At 41.1% G+C, this 20,341-nt stretch overlaps 1 protein-coding gene across 2 annotated transcripts in view; it reads right to left on the bottom strand.

Annotated features, from left to right (window-relative positions):
- Positions 1–20,341, bottom strand: part of TXNDC11 (thioredoxin domain containing 11) — a 110,894-nt gene that overhangs the window by 17,098 nt on the left and 73,455 nt on the right. For both annotated transcript variants that reach the window (XM_019507442.1, XM_019507443.1), the window contains 5 exons: positions 18,061–18,173; positions 17,404–17,604; positions 7,801–8,587; positions 4,991–5,136; positions 1,761–1,870 (listed from right to left, as the gene is read on the bottom strand). In XM_019507442.1, the coding sequence (XP_019362987.1) occupies positions 1,761–1,870; positions 4,991–5,136; positions 7,801–8,587; positions 17,404–17,604; positions 18,061–18,173 (1,357 nt within the window). The remainder of the gene's footprint in view (positions 1–1,760; positions 1,871–4,990; positions 5,137–7,800; positions 8,588–17,403; positions 17,605–18,060; positions 18,174–20,341) is intronic.

Here is a 20,341-nt window from a genome sequence, read left to right as displayed (position 1 = left end):
GAGAAGAATTTGCAGATGTGGATAGATTACCAATTCTGTGTAAGAAGCAACAAGAGAGACAGGTGTAATAGTACCACATATATGGTACTTTTGTACCATTCTAATATAAAAACCTTAGTCTGTCTGTCTCTGTCTGTAACGCTCCGGGCCACCTGTGCATGCGTGGCTGAGAGGGTGCATGCTGATTGGCTGTGAGGGCCTGGAAAGTAATGGACAAGGGGCGAGGGAGCCGACGTGCCACCCCAACAGAATCCAGCTAGATCTAGACAAACTACAGAGATGGGCAGGTAAGAATAGGATGGAATTCAATGCAGACAAGTTCAAGGTACTGCGTCTAGGGAGAAGGAACCAGCAACACACCTGGGGAACACCCTTCTTGTCAACACGGTGGCAGAAAAGGATCTTGGAGTCATTGTTGACTCCAGGATGAACATAAGCCACCAATGCAAGGAAGCGGTCAGTAGGGCTAACCGCACCTTGTTGTGTATCTACAGATGCATCACTAGCAGGTCCAGGGTGGTGATCCTTCCCCTCTATGCGGCACTGCTCAGGCTGCAGTTGGAGTACTGCATCCAGTTCTAGGCGCCACACTTCAAGAGAGATGTGGCTAGCATTGAGAGGGTCCAGAGGAGGGCCAATCACATGGTCAAGGGGCAGCAGGGCAGGCCCTACGAAGAGAGGCTAAAGGTCCTGAACCTATTCAGCCTCCACAAGAGAAGGCTAAGAGGGGATCTGGTGGCTGGTCCAGGGGCGACCAGTGAGAATTGGGGGAGGCTGTTCCCCCAGGCACCATCCAGGGTTACTAGGAATAACGGCCACAAACTGTTAGAGAGAAGGTTCAGGCTGGACATCAGGAGACATTACTTTACAGTTAGGGCTGCCAGGCTCTGGAATGGGCTCCCAAGTGAGGTGGTGCTCCTCTCTTACCTTGGGGGTCTTCAAGAGGAGGCTGGACAGATATTTGGGTAGGGTGACATGACCTCGGCACCCGTTCCTGCCTGGGCTAGGGGGTTGGACCTGATGATCTGTTTAGGTCCCTTTTGACCGTAAGCACCATGATACTATGAACAACAGCCGGCAGGGCTGGGGAGGTGGCGGCGAGGAAGGGAGGGGGAGGAGCAGGAAGGTGAAGGGGTTTCCAGTGGTGGCGGCCCCCTGCTGCCACTGTGGCCCCCGCTCTCTCCCCCCAGCCCCAACAACAGCCAGCAGAGGAGGAGGTGATAGGGAGTGAGGAGGGGGGGGGTTGTTGTGTGCCGCTGGGTGTTGGTGGACACTGCTACATGCAAGCTCCCCTCCCACCCTGTTCCTGGGAGCTGGCAGCAGCATGGGGTGGAGCAGCAGGGAGTGGTGGGGAGATGCATGGGGCCGCACTGGGAGCGGCAGGGAGCAGAGGGGGGCCCAGAGTGCTGAACGTGGGGTGTGGGGGAAAAGCAGGGATGGAGACAGTGCGATGGCACCGCGGGGCATCCCACCCACCCCGTCATTCATGATGGGCAGTTTGCAACTCTCTCTCATATGAGATGATGAGCTTACTGAAGTCAGTTATAAACAGGCTACATTATAATAATACTCTTCACTGGGTTCAAATATATCCAATTTGCCCAGTACTCAATCTTATTTTAAAATTAATGGTGTACTGAAAATTAAAGGCACCATGTGAGCTTTACAAATCATATAAAACAAATACGTTCATTTCTAGAAGTCAAACTGGTCACAGCAGTACAATTGTATCACTGTGGGAAATGAAAACATTCATTTACCTTGCCACAGTGAAGTTGTCTGGAGGCAAAAACCGAGCCAGCTGAATAAAGATGTGGTTAAGGGAAGCACAGAATCCACACCATTGCGCATAATAGAGTAGCAAGACATCCTGAAATGTAGAAGGATGAGAAATTCAGTTAGTGACCAGAGTTTACCAGAAAGCAGAAGTAGTCACCAATATGTTAAACAATGCATCTAACCTATACAGAGATGGGGGGAAATGTACACTTGTTGTTTTTACACTCCTGTCCATGAAGCCATGGGCCCAACTCATGGGATACCCCCATAGCTCCTGAAACAGAAGGGAAACAGCTGTTTTAACAATCCTTAGGGGACTTTGACATGAAGAAAACATCCTCACCAAATGTAAATATGGTACAGGTCAGTGGCATCCCCAGTAAAATACTCTGATGCAGGGGACACATTGAGAGTATTTCTAGATAAGACGACGTGGCCACTGTCCTATGTCCTGCTTACTGACGGAGTAGCTCAGAAGTGACAGCCAGGTACAAGTGAGCCTGTAGGGTGTTATAACCTCTGGCTGGGAGCTGGGCCAGTCCATGACTGCTTCATTATGGAGGAAGCATAATGTTAGCATAAAACCATTTTTAAACCTTCAACCATCTCTGCACCAAGATCAGCAAGGACACTGGATCAGGAAGGAATTTTACCCCATGGTCAGCCTGATATGGACTGTGTGGACTGTTGTGTTCTTCTGCATCAGGAAGTGTGGCCCTCATACTGGGATCTCTTTAGCATATTTTAATAACTTCTGCAGCAGCAGGATATTAGCCACCATGGTCCCCCTGCTTTACCTGTGGCAGAGGAGGGTATTATATGTCTTGTGTTGTGTCAGGGTTGACTCTGTAGTTTTGCTTAGAGGTTAAACAGTGGATTTGTATAGGATGGTTTGGAAAGGAATGATCCTGCTCCAGGCAGGGGACTGGACTAGATGCCTCTTGAGGTCCCTTTCAGACCTTCCCTGTGATTTTATGGCCTGGGTCTGATGAATAAAATGAGTAATTTGACTTTTGGTTTATAAGACTGCTGCAAACACAATGCTGTTACACTAATTTGCCAACAAAACATAAGTGGTCCTGTGCTCATTTTCTGTCATCCTCAGCAATGTCCTTATATTAAAAACAGAAAACTAGATCAGACAATCATTTAATTTCCATTAAATAACAACGGAACACTGAACTATATTCTGGTTGTCATGATTGTTCTGCAGCTTTCTATTACTATTTAATGAACTGTGACTATATGCTTTAAATGGGAAATCTACGTTGCAGAAGACAAGCAATTTTCCTAAAGCTAGCCCAGTAGGCCCCAGGGTTGCTGGAAGCTGAACACTATACATGCATTTATTTTCTATAGTGCCAGTGGCCAAGGATTAAATTTAGTCTTTAATTCAATCACTCCTTGAAAAATCCAAGTAATGTGATGCCCTTAAACATGCCACCACACAAAGAATTTCACCCTGTGAAATCAAAATATTTTTACCATGGACTTTTTTGCTATGCACTTTTTAAATACTTCTTTTATTTTGTTTTACAACCTTCCCTCTATTCTATTGCATCTGCTTTCCAGTCACTATTGTTCATCATTTAATTTCTTAATTCCTATAAAAATGCAAATGGCTCCCCCTGCAGCTAGCACACACACTGGTCATATTTGGCACACAGAGGTGCTATATGCTCATCATCTCTTATCTCCTTGAACCTAACACCAGAATATGGTTCTGAATATGGCCCTTGAACTCTTAGTTTTTGACAGCTGCCACTGTGAGAGCCAAGTCAAATTAAAGCCTCTTCTTCTCCAGAAATATATACGTATATTATTTAAAAAAGAGGAATAAGACTCTGAAGGACTACATTTTCAGGTTGTGAGAAAGTTGCACTTGGTATAGCTGAACAAGCAGCCCTCCAGGACTCAGTTAAACTGAATTTTTAGCAGCTTTATGCCAAAATGGGCCCAGGAATTGGGGCCCAGCAGGGAACTGATAACAATGTTTATCACCCAATTAAGAAAACAACAGAAGACCATTACCAGCTACTTGTTGATTCTGCTGTTGGGACAGTAGCCAGCATGTGGTCTTCTAGCTAATACACAGACACATCCTCAGCAAGGCAGAGGAGAGGGGGGAATTCCTACTTAGCCCGGCGAGTGGTAAGGGGCAGGAAAGAAGCACCTCGCAGTCTCTGAAGCTGCCGCCAGGAAGCAGAGGGAAGAGGCCAGCCATGCTGTGGAGCAGAGAGCCCCGCCCAGCCCAGAGAGCAGGCCGAGATGCTGGGAGTGTCTGGTTTATCTTAACCCAGCAAGGGGTCTGGGACAGATACTGCGTAAAGTGGTTTAAGCCAAGTCAGTTAAGTTTGATACTACATTCAACCAGGGTTTTCTCAAACTGGTTTATGTGCACTGAACATCTGTTCTGTTACAGGTTTAAACCAGTTTCTGATCACTTAAACCAGTTTGTGTGTAATGTCTGTCCCTAGCCCAGGTAGCCTGTTATCTACCTCCAGGCATGACTTCCCAGCACCTGTGAAAGGGCAGTGTAATTGCTTAACTGATGAGTCATTAGGCCACCTGCTGTTTTCTTCTTTAACCTATAAGTTATGGGTTCTAGTCCCCCCTCACCCCTCCCCTCCCCACCTCCTTGGTTCTCCCTTTATCCCTTCCCCTCCTGCCTTCCTGTTCCCAAGGCACCTCACCGCATTGCTTCCCTTCCCCACCAGGCCATGCCCCACACTAAATGTTAATGGATAATGCATTCCCCATATAAATATACTTATCATTCAAACATTTAACCTTTCACATCCATACAGGAAACTGAAGTGTGGACTTTATGCAAGAAACATTGTAAGAGCAGGTTTGCTGCTTACTGAGGAAATGGAAAGAAAATTCTGCAGTGATCTGCAGGGAGCAGAACAATGAGCAGGCTCAGCTCTCTAGCTGCAGCTACTCGGTTACTTACTACAAGGAAAGATCTGCCTTTCAAAAACAAGGTGCATATTACATTCCAAGGTGTATTGTATACAAGAAAATACAAGAAGTATTTCCCCCCACTGAGTATTCTTGCTTAGTTAGATACAGAACTAATGTAAACGCATGATCAGAAGAAGCCCTTTACTTTCTGAACAAACTAGAATTGAAGAATGAACCCCTCTAAACTTATCCTTTGAAACGCAAATGATGCCTTGCAGTAACAATTCTCAGTAATGAGCTGTACCTTTTCACTCAAGAACACCACTTCATGAAAGGTACTAGTAGTCACTTCAGTGATCATGCGCTGTACGTGAAAATGGACTGAAGAGTCACCAGCAAGATGTCTTTTTAAGGGACTGTAGATAATGCTGAAGTTTTTAATGAAGTTTTCTAAAATTAAAACAGAATATAAAAAAATTATTCAAACTCCATATACATGTAATATTTGGACTGTCTGCTTTTATTTCAGGATTCAAAAGGAAAAAAAAAGCAAAATTCAAGTATAGTATACATGCCTAAATTTATTTATGGTAATCTGACCTCAAGTTCTGTTTAGCCAACATTTACTCTGCCACCAAATACAGGAATCTGTCTCATCTCTTACTTTTTCTTCTAGCTTCTCCTCACTGATTTCACTGTTCCATTATGGTGCAATATAAATATAAAAATATTTGTCGGAATTTTTCAGAGACTGAATCATCTTTGATTATGTGCAATATCTAAGCTGTTTCATATGTTCCATTTAGATCATGAGCTGTATTCTTCTATGTATAATACTAAGCTCATTCAATAGTTGAGACATGCATTTTATTACATAATGCCAGGGAACACTCAAATATAATAATTAGTCAACTAGAAATTTTCTAGTTTAATAATTTAGTTTCTATTCCACTGTTCTAAAAGTCAGAATTAAATGAATGGCCAAAATCAGAAGGGAAGGCCTATACAGGAGCCTTTTCATATACAAGCAAAACTTGGCTTGTTTCCCTGTGTTAAAACCTGTAAAATTTAGGAAAAAACTGTAACATCTCTTGTTGGGTCAGTACTGATACTCTATTTATATAAGTAGCTTCTAATTTCAAGAATGTTGACATTAAAAAAAGTGGCCCCTTTAAGCAACAATATCCAGGAAGATTTAAAAAAAAGTCTTAGTGATTTGGCTATTCACCAATATTATTCTTTAATTTCTTCAGCAGAATGCAACTATAGCTTTTCATCTTGGGCCAGTGATATGTAAGAATAATGGAAGCACATGTACTTCAGTAACCTGAATAAATTAAATGTGAATATTCAATTATTAATACACAGAAATTCTTCTCTATTTTAAGGCTTTTTCCCCCCCAAAAAAGTGCACTTAATGTACACCTAATTTTTGCAAGCAGTTAACCAGACAAACCATTATTTGCATATGTTCCATAACTTGCATTTGCCATTTGAATCACAGCAAATAAATTCGAACTGCATTCACAGGCTCTTCTAAACAGATGACTGAAGATATGTATTTGCACATGTGCTGGAAAAATATCTAACAGCAGGAAAAAATAACTGAATCAACTTATAAAATTTAAATACAGCTAAGAATATAAAGGAATTACCATCTGAAGTAATACTCTTCAGAGTGCTATACTGATTAAAACATTCTGACAAAATATGCACGTTAAAACTGTCTTTTAAAAAGTCCCAACGACTTAAATTGGATTTTCCACCAAGACTCATTCAGAAGGATATATATTTAGCAAAACAATTGTGTTCAAAAAACTGCAGCTAAAAAGTGATCCCACACAACAGAACTCCATAACCTGATATCAGAGAATACCCAAGGCAATGAAGCTGCCAGGCAAAGAAATTATAATGTAGAAACATGCACTCAAAAATTTCTTGTAACAATAATTTGATTTAAAAAGTCTGTACACTCAACAATGCATCTTGTTTATAATAATAATCTCATTATAACATCTTAATCTCATGTTTATAACTGTTTCAGTAATAAGACAAATTTCAAATTACCAAATTTTGTACTGAGTACAAAGAACTGCATCTAGGAAAGCGATGCAGAAAAGGCCATGCCATACATTAAAAAGGAGGGGACAAACTAAATTCCACTCCCATGGCACCAAGGCATGTTATTAAATTATAGAAAGCTCATAGAAGAAACAACCAGGTTAGAAAAAGGTTTTAAATTGTCCCTGTTTCCAAAGCAGCAAAAACAAGACAAGTACCTTCAGAGATACACCATGAAAAAAATCACATAGTATAAAGGAAAATGATTTTCAGGGTAAGATGTAGAGGCTGAACAATAACTAGACTGTAATTCTCAACTGGGTGTTATGAGATCCTTTATATGGTGTAGTAGCACAGTTAGCACACCCATTCATTAAAACCAGATTTTAACTGAGAATACATAAGATAAGTACAGACAGTCAGAAAGTCCAAAGCTGAATTAATTCAATCTTCACAGGTTGTCTAAGCTGTGTAGACTGAACGGATACTGTCAAAAGCATTCTGAACTGTTGAGGGCTTTCCAAGTTCTCTGCAACAGAAGAATTGCCCTATTCTTTTTACAGTCAAAAAAAAAGTGTAATTAGGTTTGGAGTCAGGTGCCACTAAATTCAGAAAAGTTATGGAAGTGTGCCTTGATCTAAAAAGGTGAGAACTACTGAACTAAACTGATGAGCCAGCAATCCCTATCATTAGGATTTCTGCCCCATTTGCCTGCCACCCCACCCCATCTCAGCACATATAAGAACAGAGGTTGGTAGCCATTAGTGCTACTATGGGACTGCAGCTTCTTCCCCCAGAGCTATTCTATTTTTTCAGGTTCTTAACCTTACTTATGAACAGGGCATCTGAGAACAAGAGAAGAACTCAGTTCCCTGTCCATGAGTAGACAAAGTTATTACACAGCCTGGATGCTGCATTCTGGAAAATAGTAACACACAGAAGGGGCTGGCTCCTGAACTGGAAATAACCATTTTCTGTGCCAAATTAGTTCCATCTAAAAATCAAGCATTTCCATATTTCAAATTTTGAATACAAAATTGTTCCATACTATACCTAGAGTAGATCTTATGATTGCTTGATTCTGATCCAGGACATAGTGCGTCTCTTCTTTCAGGTCAACAATGGCAGCAAATTCCTTAACACGAGCAGCTCTTGAGGCTCCTAATCTCTCTGCATACTTCCAGAACAAATTGGAATCCAGTAGATAGAGATTCAAGGTCTTGTTGGTCCGGCAGCTCAGGCCAGTAATGTTAGTGCCATTAACATGAAGGTCAGGAATAAAGTAATTCCTATCCTCAATGTGAGGAATAGAACTTTGGGCATCATCCTTCCCTTTCTTCCCATGGGAAGAAAATGCTACTTCGAGGTTCTGAAAGATGGTCTTTTTGGAATTACCAAGACTTAACAGACCCCTGTTTACTGTCCTGCAGCATGCAGTGTAGTAGCTGAAAGGACTGTAGAAACTTAGGAAGTTGCTGCATTCTATGGTATTTGATGCAACTTGAAAAAAAGTACGTTCCTGGAGGTAGAAAGAGTTCAAAGCTGCTTCTATCTCTAAAAAGTTACACTGTGGCACAGTGACTTGACTTGGTTTGACCCCAACTGTCTGGTTGACGCAAAGTTCACAGACATTGTGAGTTCTAGAGATTGAATGCCACTGAGGAAGCACCACTGTGTTACAACATGGGTACTCTGTTATGGAGAACGTTTCTGTCAATTTTGTGCGGGCGTCTGGTACAACGGATCCAAAATCTGGTGAATCAGACTCTCTCAAGTGTTGAGCTGGTTCAGATGCCTGGCTTTTGTTACAATTTTTGTACTCCAAGGCCACTTTGGTTATCTAAAGGGAAAAACATGAATACACACACAGAGAGTGAAAACATATTTAGTTCACTGATAAAATAAAACACACACACAAATACACACAGAGAAAACATCTACCCCAATTTTAAAGAAATGCAAACTGCATGCATTTTTAGGCATGCTGTCCTCCAGTTTCAGAAGCATAGGGTAAAATCTTATTCTTAGATTCCTTAACAGTCACAGAAGGCACTGCAATCAGAAGCAACAAGCCCTACTGAAAAGATCATGCACAGTCAGCTCAAAACTTTCTTTTTACCACCTCCATTAGGGCTCAATAATCCCTTATGATGGCATGTCTATATCTGGCTTCCTGAAATAGCCAATAATTTTTTCCCCATTTCATTTATTTTTCAAAAAAGAGAAAAATTAAATAAAGGCAAAATATACAATGCTGAAGATATTCCATTGTATCATTTTGTCATACGTAAAAACAACAATCAGAGTAATCCAATCTAACTGACTACTAGGATAGGGCCAATGCCTCTCTTCCTGCAGGTAGAACTCTCCTCTGCTGCAATAGTGACATGTTGCTGTGGACTCCAACAAGGAGCATTGCTTCAATGCTAACTGCCGAGTTTGGTCAGTTAAGTCTCTCCTTTTTTCAAACACTACCACTGGAAATACGTATTATTGTTATGTATTTCTGTAGAATCAGCAGAGAGCTTTTTACATTGTGAAAACTAGAGGTGCACCGATATATCAGTCCATATTGGATCGGCACGTGCCCCCTGTCGATTTGTGTGCAGGGGAAGGGCAGGCTGCCCACTGCAGGCTTGGGGTCAAGGGCTGCACCTGCCTCTTCCTGGTGGGGGGACTGAGCCAGGGTTGCGGTCAGGGTGGGTAGGAGGTGGTGGCGCTGGGAGGTGGGGCTACAGAGTGGGCTAAAGCTACCCCCATATTCGCTGTAGCCCCCCTCCCAGCACCGCTGCTGCCTGCTTCACCCCCACCTGCCCCAAGTGCATTCTTGGCCCAGCCCTTCCACTGGGAAGAGACTGGCAAAGCCTCTGGCCCCAAGCCCACAGCGGACAGCCAACCCTCACCCTGCACACAAATCCAGGGAGGGGGGCACATGCCACCCATGCCTCCCTGGGGGTACGTGCAGAAGCAGCAAGCCACCCCCACATCCCCTGACGAGCCATCCGTGGCTGTCCTATGCCACCCTGCCCACACTGCAAAGTGCCTGTCCCAGCCCCACTCCCTCCCCCACTGTGGGGGTCTCAATCTGCCCCCCCACATCTCTGCCCTCCCCCACGCCCCTTTCCCCCCACAGACAAACTAGCTGCACACTTTTCTCCAAGCTGCCAGAATGCATATCAGCTATTGGATCAGTCTCAACTGATATGGCTGGTTAATAAATCGCCCATCAGTATTGCTCAAAAAAATCTTTATCAGTTCACCCCTAGTGAAAACTCCTCCTAAGATTGATATTCAATTCCCCATTATGTGAATTCTTGGGTCTCAGTAATTTATTTTACAGAATCTGAGAACATACCAATATCCTCTATTGTGGATTTGCAGTAGCAGTTACTATTTTCACTTTCTTCATCTTATCTAGGGTGTACTGTAAATTCTGAAAAACCCATCCAGTTGGAAAATTCTAAGATTTTTAATTCATTAGTGTAGCTGGCAATTAAAAAAAATATTTTATACATATTATGAACTGAACTTCAACTTTGGTGAACATGCCACAGGTCCTTTCAATCACTCCCTGTTGTTCTCTGAAGTGCAATAATGTAATTTTACCTGGTGAACTGCCCCTTACAACCAAGATGTGATTTTTTTAGGAAGAAGCTGTGGCACTGGCAAAACAGACTGGTCCCTAGGTTTGAATTTAGTGCCGCCTCCTAGGAATCCCAGGAAATAAATTACATCTATGTGCGGCATTGAATCTTCACAAAACTAAGTAGGCAAACTGTTTTGTGGTTTTTTTTAACCAGAGAGAAATACTGCTTGGATAAAAGGATGAAGAAGATAAATTGGGATGCAACTGGGGGGAGGGATGGGGGGGACACGGACAAATCATCACTAACAAACTAGATAAAAAAGTCCACAGAAAAAGGCTTATATGAAGGAAGAACCAAAGGATTCTCCTCACCCAGAGGAACTTGGTAACCATCTAAGAGAGGTATCTGTGAGAAGAGAAAATCTGCAATATGGAACTCCTAAAGGAAGTATCCCATTCGGAAAACGGGGACCAAAAGTATTTGTATTGGCCTCCCATATACTCTTTGGGTGACAGCAGAGCAACCACTGCCTTAATTCTATTTGTGATCAAAGAGAAATGTAATAATGGTTTCTCTGTTCAAGTTACAAAGAAGGTCCTCAGACTCGGGCTAGGCAGAACAGTATACAAGTGCACAGAATACTAATTCAATTTCCTGTAGTTTAATGGAAAATAAGGTAACAATATTGTCTCTGCCATTTAAAGATTCACTAAAATGAAGAAAATACTAAGTCTTTAGAATGTCTTTGGAAAATTATAACCACTTCCTTTCCTAATGGTCTCTGAAATTAATTTAAAAAATAAACTTAGACTCAATACTCGCCCACATTTTCTTCATGGTTTATGTTACCTTATACAGGAGAAAAACAGAACATTAACTACCCACAAATTTCTTTACTACATACATGAATCCCAGGCTGTACTGGCCTCCCTAGCTATTACAAATAAACATCACTGGGCTACAAATAGTCATAGCACCTCCTCACTGGTATATTCTCATCTTCCAAAGTCAGCCTACTATAACAGAAAGCTATGGAAATAGGAGGAAATCAGACTATTACTGTTATTTTCTTATTGTTGAGAAGGAAACAATTACATTAACAATAAGAAAATGAACACAACCATATGGAATAATACTTCAGTAAGCTGAACTATAATCTTCAATGGAGAATTCCCAGTTAATTCCAGTAGGGAAAACTTAAGATATTACAGCAGATTTCAAGTCCACAGAGATCTACTGTAGGTTGAACCATCAACATAGGGCTTGCTTTGTTTCTAGTTGTCTGAATGCCTGCAGAAGTACCTGGGAGCAAGGAAAAAGAACAAGCCTAGATGCCTGTATTGGGGGACAGTTGCATAGGAACTGGAAGAGAGGAAACAGGAACCGGTCTTGAGGAACCAGGGAATCTTGGAACTACTCGCATAGAAAAGATGAGTGCCACTGGTGGAGGAGGAATGTCCAGGAGAAAAAGGAAACAGGCAGCAAGGAAGTGGCATAGGCAATGAGCAGGAAGAACAAAGCAAATGGGAATGGCTATAAAATGAACAGAAAGAAGCTGTTCCCCAACTCTTCTCCAGTACTGAAGCAACCATGTGTATGCTTTTCCTAGCAGAGCTTTCTTGTGTACACAACCAGTGCCATGAAATGGGAATCTGGTTTACCAAAACATCCCTCTGTTAAGATGTAGTCCCTACTGATAATTGTATAGCATTTAAGAAATCATTATACAAATACCTGTTCGTAAAAATGGCAGATTAAATACTGTAAACATTTGTTCCCTACTGCTGTGACCTTTTGTTATATCTGGTTACATTCTTTACAAAGTGCTTGAAAATTATTATTAACTGAAAAAAATCACTTGCATTATAAAATCCTATTTCTATCTGATCTATTCAGAGAAATGTGTAGTTCTCTGAACAATGTTAACATACAATGAATTGACAGCTGCATACTGTGCAAATACCTTACAGGCAAATGGTTTCAGAGCTGAATGAAAGTCACAAAGGCTGCAGTAACCATCTCTCCTTGGTAAGCAAGTTGCATAATATACTACAACTTCTAACTCTCTCTCAAAAGTGCACATATGCAACATTAATCACTAGGTCCTGTATCTGATTTAATGCTTTAATATGTATAACTTTTTTCCTCCTTACTGAGATGAAACCTGAACCCTCACATATTGTATTGATTTTACTTTATCTAAATACAACAGGTAACATTACTATGTTGCATAATGTGTGCCGAATGTTGCTAAATTCAGCTTAGCCTGAGGAGAGTTTGCTATAGAAATCACGCCAGTTCTCATCTAACCTTCTCTGGCAGTCTCTGCTAACGATTTCAAGGAGCAACATAGTAAGAACAATGCGGGGAGAGGGGCCAGAATCAGAAAATGCTGAGTTTTAAATTTAAGATGTCTTTAAATTACTTAATGCCCAGAATATCATGGTAGTTAAATAGTATTGTTACCTTTTTTCAACAGAGGAACTGACTTGCTACATTCATGCAATGAATCAGCGGCAAAAATAAAAGGCAGAATTCAGGAGTTTCTGGATCCCATTTTTATGCTCTGTTGGTTCGACCCTGGCTAAGAACAGACTGTCAAAAAGCCTGAGGCTGAATCGATTCAATCTTTGCAGGTTAGTCTAAGCTGCGTAGCTTGAACCAATAAGCAAGTGAGCAGACATTCATTTTTGACTCAAGAAATGCAGCCACATTTCTGCAGTGGCTCTAGCCAGAAGCCAGGGGGTGCTAGAGCTTGGGCCAAGGCTAGACTGCCCGCCCTGTGAGAGGGGAGGCTTGTGGAGGAGGTACAAAACACCTTGGGATGCTGGGGAACTGAGAGTTAGCTTGAATCTGGCGGGGAACTTGAACAGAAGTTAAACAAAAATGATTTAACCTAAATCAGTTAAGTCTGATACTACATCCATCCAGGTTTATCTTAAATCAGTTTCAGCCATTTTGAAAGTGGTTTATGTGCACTGAACTTCTGTTGTGTTACAGGTTTGAACCAGTTTCCAATCACATATACTGGTTTATTTTGTAATTTCTGTCCCTAACCCCTGTAGCCTCTAGCATTGCAAAAAGCAAACAGTGGCAATTGGTTCATTTCTCTTGCACAGCAAGTAATTTCTTGAAACTTGGGTTAGAAAAATTAAGATGTTAATTCAGGTTGGAAAAAGTGTTCTCTCTGATGAAAGAATTAAATTTACATTTTAAGCTCTTGAATTATCAGAGAGAAAGTAAGGTAAGGTGATCTGAGACTGGAAGGTTGCCGTGGCTTAACATTAACATTAATTCAACTAGTTCAACTTTTCTAGAGTAAATAATTGATGGTAAGTAAAGGACAGACTGTCAGATTTGAGGGAGATCTATAAATGTAATTAAAAATAAATAAAATCAAGGATTCCTGAAAAATACTATCAGGACTTTCTAACTTAAACTAGCATTTCTCACTAGAACATATTAAATTCTAGTTTATACTTTTTTTATACAGGAACACAGGAGTGGAAAGTTCCTCCTCGGTCAGTCCCTATATGCACAGGTACTTCTACAACAGCAACAGAGATTCTGTTTGAAATAGATACTAATACTTGTAAATTCTTTGTGCTCACCACAGATTTTAGAATTATAAAGGATTTTAAGAGGGTATTGTTGCTAGGGATTTCAAGTTCTACAAAAAGGGTGCTCAGTGAACATAATTTCCAATTAAGCTGCTATGGTTTTCTTCTTTGGTGCACAGATTGATGAGAAGCAGTTGGCAAAATCTTTGAAGGTGTGCTCTATTTCTAATTTTCTTAATTTTCAGGTAGAATTCAGCTCAAAAGTTCTTGCTTAGAAGACTTTGTTCTGATCTGGGAAATTTAAGGGTTTCAGATCAAGGACCCATACTAGAGACGGATCTGAGCCAGAGGACTTGATCAGGATCCCAATTTCCATTCAATCTAGGGAAGTTCAGACCCTTTTCTAGCTGTAGGCCTGTGAGATTTTGCCAGGTCATGAAAGGTCTTCTTTTCCAGCTGATTAGATTTTATGGCATCTGCTACTAGTTTGTCTCTAGTGATATCAGCAATTTATTTCATTTCCACCTCACTGATCAGAGAACTGCAGCATTTAGTCTGCTTGTAGAAACTGTACACTTCAGAGCATAGACAATTTCTTGTGATCTATTTTCTGATATCTGTGTGGGTCTTTCTGCTGGCAATAAGGAAGTGAAAAAAACGTTTTACTGTAAGAAGATATAATAGTAACAGTCATAAAACTTGACAGGAGGCTCAGAGACAGGTGTAATATCTGAACTAATTTTATCTCTCTTTTTTAATTTGACTAGAGTTCCGGATAATAAGGTGACTATTTTCAAAACAAACCTGAGAGACATGTGTAGCCACATTTCAAAGGCATAAAATACTCAAATGTTCCATATTTGAATTACTCCAGCTGAGGAGTAGAAAAGATTAAAGATGTGTCTCATCCCCCTGTACTCATCACAGGAAACAAAGAGTGAGGGAGGAGGAAGCACTTCAGAAGTGCTGGCTTTGAAAAACAAATGGAATGAGGCAAGGATTTGTTATGTAGCAAGAAGGAAATCAGGCTGTAAAACAATATACAAATGGTGTAACAATATGCAATTTATACTTCAGCTAAATTTTAATAGTTAATTTAAAAGAAAAGAGAAACTGGGATTTTTTGGCATTCTAAAAATAGAGTTCTGGACACTGGAATATCAAATAAAATCCTGGAATCATCAAGAATGCTCCATGCCACTTGTTTTACTTGACAATATACTTTTTGGGTGTACAGCACTGCCTGCTGGGTAAGCAAATCCAACGCCTCTTGAGAGAGTGATGAACACAGCATTGCATTTGTGTCATACATAGATAGGAGAGAAATTCCACCTACAGGCAAAGATGATGCTATGGATCGAGGTAGGCAAAATATGGCCCAGGGGCCACATCTGGCCTATAGCAGGTCCCTCAGCCCTGCCCAGCCCAAGCATGGGGGGCTGATCCAACTGCCCCTGGGCATGGAGGTGCTGCCTGGTGCACAGCACAGCCCGCCCTATCCCTGCGTGCAGCTCTCAGGCATACCGGGAGCTGTAGTCCATGGGGAGTGATATGGTAGCTGGACTTGGCTTCCTGCCCTCACACTTCTGGCTAGTGCTGCCAGTGTCTCTGTTGCTGCCAATGGACCTGGCCCCATGCCTGTCTGCCCACACCCACCACCAGGACAAAGCAGGTGGACATGATCTCCATGGATCAAAGCAGACAGGTGGGGCCAGCATGAGGCTGGGGTCACAAGGCAGAGCTGCAATCTGCTCACATGTCCCTGAGATGGGCCCCTGCCCACGGAGCCAGTGCCTATTGCAGGGACACATGGGGGTGAACTGCAACTCTGCCCAGGGGTGCCAGCCCCATGTTGTCACCACTCTACAAACCCAGCCCGTTGACATCCTGCTCTCGGACGCCACACCTCATCCACCCGCCCAGCTAAGAGCACCACACCTCTGGATGTCCCAAGCCAGTCTCCATGAAGACCCCACTCAATCACTCTGTCCAGCACCCCCAGCAGTGGGTGCAGGGCAGATGGGCCAGGGGCTGGATAGAATCAATTGGCATTGTCCTGCCTCCCCCACCCTCTGAAGGTGAGGCAAACAGCCATGACAGGGGGCCAAGGCCAGGTCAGCAACACTCCCCCCCACCCCCAACCAGCCCTCAACATCTCACCAAAATTCCTTCACTCCCTCCAACCCAGATTGCCTGCTCCTGCTATGGATGGAGTTATACCCCGCTTCATTCCCAGTAAAGAGAAGTCAATCAAAATAACAGGCCTCGGGGCTTGAGAATAGTTCTGATACACCTGCAAATGTGGAAAGACCCTATGAGGTCCTGGGCACAAGATACCCACTGCAACAGACTTTATGCTGGTGTAGAAAAGGAGCAAACCCCTGTAACAGAGCAACTTCATACAATATGGTACAGAGTTACCCATCAACAAACTGGGGATAAAACTACACTGGTATAAATTATAAGTTATATAAGGTAAAACTGCACACAGATTATACCACTGGCATAATCTGTCTGCACTTTTACACTGGTTTACAAAACTAATGCAACCTGAACCATTGTAAACACCCTGGGAATGAGCCATAAAATGAAGAAAAAGAAGAAGTTTGATTGGAAAATATTTGAGTTAGCAGAGGAAACCTTCAATCACAAATGAAGCAATTTCTAGTGTCAGATGGCAAACTTGATGCTAAATATTACTGAAGCCAACTTTAGAACTGCTAATTGACAATTTTACAGAACTGCCACTTAACCTCGTTTACATGAATACATGTTATTGTAATTCGGTTCAAATAGATTAATCAATGCCTCAAACTATGGACAACAGATAATGGATCATATCAACTTTCTCTCATTAACTTTTTTAATACAACTGGCATTACACTAAATAAATAAAACTGACTTGTCATTTAGCCCATTGAGAAACAATACTCCAAGGAAAAGGAACATTTATTTTAAAAATATATGAAAATAAACTATATAAGCATGCATGGATTTGAATTTTAAAAGTTACAAAAAAACACCATTTTCTAACAAGATATTGCTTTTTAAATATGTGCTAATAAGGCACTCGTGGATTTTCTAAGGGTAAATGTTCTTAAATATTTTTTCATAACAAAGCGGTTGTGCATAATACATCTTTTCCATTTCTAAATGGTAAAAATACTAAATTATGAATTATGAAAATTATCACTGACTATTCTTCTTTCCAAGAGGACTGGGATCTATAATTTTCCATTAAACATTTATACACTTAAAATAACAGGCCAACTACAACCAATCTATATTATTCTGGGATACCAAGTAACATAAATAGCATGTAATCTACACCAGTCTAGAGAGATCTTTACTTGGCTCAAAGCAGAAGTACATTTTAGACGTTATTTACACCTTCCACCCTCCCCTCTCCTCACCTATATGTACATTCACACTGCTAGCTCCATGAGCCTGTGATGTGACTGGGCCCCTCAAGTGCTACCACACAAAAATAAATAATATATCCCACTTACTTCATCTAAAAGAGGATTACTTTCTGCCAAGGGATTAAAGGGTATAAACAATAGAAGTGCTGGTCCTTTCTTTAGTTCATTGTTTAGTAGAAGGCTTTTTCCTCCATGTGGTCTCAGCCAGCGTATGAGCATCTCTCGATTTTCTAGGGCCCATTTGCAAATGTTTTCAGCTGTATAATTCATGACCTCACTGGGATAGATCTTGAAAGGAAATAAAAATCATTATTTGTCATCCTCATTTACTAGACGCACTGCTTACTAAAATATGGTACATAATAATACCTGTTATAAGTCGTAAAAATTACATTAGCAATGTTACAGCACTGATATTACTGATATTTGCTACTGATATTATTTAAAGAGCATTGTCAAACATTGTTATCACGTCATGTAATTTCCTTTGTAGATCTACCTACTTCTCACCAGTATCTGGTGCAATCATGACTCCTCATCCCTAAGTTTTTAAATAACCTCTGCCCCCTGCCACCACAAAATACTTCCCTCAGCGTTTCCAGTTCTCATTTATGACTTTGTGTTTGTCAAAAGCAGATCTAAAGTGACTTAGTTTGTTTCTTCTTACTGTTCCCTACTTCATTTGTTTTCCACTTCTGTATCTAGCAGTTCTGATTGCATTTCAAATTATAATACAATACTCACAAGTGAATTGTTGACATGCCTATGCAGGTACACAGTGCCTGAATGCATCAATGAGACCTCTTTTGCAATCTGTTTATCCGTGATCACTCCAAAGCGTATTGTTCCAAGGTAATCTGAAAGAGCAATTTTTCTGTTTTAATAAAAGAAGACCTGAAATCCTCTTCTTACTCTTTGCTGTAATCTTTGGAAGAACAAAGAATGACAACATCTTACTTTTGGGATGTTTAAGATTAACAAACGATATACAAGTAACATCTCTTGGTGAGAAAGGGTGTATATCCACACATTAATTAGTATACTGAACATACAGAGTCCCGCATACGAGTACAGAATTCCTGCTAAAATAACTGCTGTCAACCAAGACAGATTTTTAGAGAAAACAAGAGACAAGAAACTAAGGCAGCCAATGTCAACTAACTCACTTCTGAACCCAGAATCTCATCACAATATATCACCTGAAAAATTGGGGTCAGACCAGTAAGGGACCTGAAGGATTAGGATATAGTAACTTTCTTTAAATAATGCTTTATACTAGGAACTGCTACTTAATTAGATAATGATATTTCTATAAATGAAAAGCACCATCTCCAGCAAACAGATAAAGAAACTGAGGAACAAAGTAGAAGTGCAACTAATCTAATGTAATACAGCAGGGACAGTGACAAAGTGAAATACTATATTAATTTATTGTATTTGGTTGTAAAATTACATAGTTATTCACAATCAATTTACAGATCTTACATTTAAGTAATCTTTCCACATATTCAGGGAACATTTCAGAGAAAAATCTGTTAGAACAAAAGTCACATTCTGACTTAATGCTACAAATCTGAATAATCAGACCAAAATGTCATCAGTCTGTGAAATGTAGTGATATGGTACCACTGGGATACAAAAGTAATAAGGTACTCTACTCTGCTCCCAGAGCATCCTTTACTCAGAATCTATTTATTCCCATCCTAAGTCTGAAATGTTGAATATAAAGATTTATACAGAGAATAAAGTGATCAGAGGATTATTTAAATTTAACTGCACCATTCTAAAACTAACAGAGATAATTGCTTAACATTTATATTCCAGTCATATACTTTCTATCCACCAGATTGCACTGGAAAGTACAACTTTTTATGCAGACATACAACATACACTACTCTGACTTACACTAGTGCAGTTTTACCCAATTCCTTCAGAAGTCATTCTAAACCAGACTCAGTGAAGTTAACCTGCTGTGGGAATTCACATCTGCTGTCAACACTTTTGTTTACACAGCTGTAAACACGTTGCGTGTCCAGATGCTTGGTTTAGATTTCATTTACATTTGACAGTTTTCCAGAACTGGCATCTCTTCCACTACTTTCAAAATAAAAACTGGGATAAAATAGGGAATTGCAATATTGACTTTAAATCTGCTCCCCATTTCACTACCCACCGAAGAAGTGTGTTCATGCCTGTAAATGAAAAAAGTCTGCTCATAAAATGGCTGAGAAAGGAAGAGAGAGAAAGAGGGGGAGCCATATTGTACCATCAGTTTTGGAACAATAGTTTTCAATCAAATCAACGCAGAGTTCCGTTTAAAATGGATGCTATGGCATTAATTGTTATTCTTCAGGACGTTACTGTCACTTTCTAGAAAACATTTGGAATTACCGTGGTACTTTACTGCATTTGTTGTGAGAAGCAGACACAGAATCATAGAAAATAAGGGTTGGAAGGGACCTAGTCCAACCCCCGCTCAAAGCAGGACCATCCCCAACAAGATCATTTCAGCCAGAGCTTTGTCAAGCCAGGCCTCCAATTATGTATTTGTAATTGTACAATACATTTCCATCCAAATACTGCAACAGGGGGAGATGAGATTAAAAAAAAGGTTCTTTTAAACGACTCAAAGGTCAAATTATAATGGGACATGTGGAAAGGAAACAGAGGGAGGAAAAAATTAGAGGTGCACCACAGTCCATATCATATCATCACCAATAAAAAGAAAATTAACATTATCGGCAATCTGTTTTTCTTTGGCTGATGTGGCCAATAGCGTTGTAGGGCTGGGACAGGTGCTGCCCAGCCAAGGCAGGGTGGGGCACGGGACAGAGCCATAGGCGGCTTGTCCAGGGAGCACAGAGGGGCAAGGAGGACAGGGTGGCTCCTGCCACCGCGTGCACTCCCAGGAGTGACATGGGGGGGCATGTCAACCCCCCTGGATTTGTGCACTAGGCAAGGGTGGGCTTGCCGCTGCAGGCTCAGGGGCAGGGGCTGAGCCAGCCTCTTCCTGGGGGGGGGGGGG

This window comes from Gavialis gangeticus, unplaced genomic scaffold (genome assembly GCF_001723915.1).
Source record: "Gavialis gangeticus isolate Ggan-Ray unplaced genomic scaffold, GavGan_comp1, whole genome shotgun sequence".
Classification (NCBI taxonomy): Eukaryota; Metazoa; Chordata; order Crocodylia; family Gavialidae; genus Gavialis; species Gavialis gangeticus.
The sequence above is the reverse complement of the archived record's forward strand: the minus strand, read 5'-3'. Positions and strand labels throughout refer to the sequence as shown.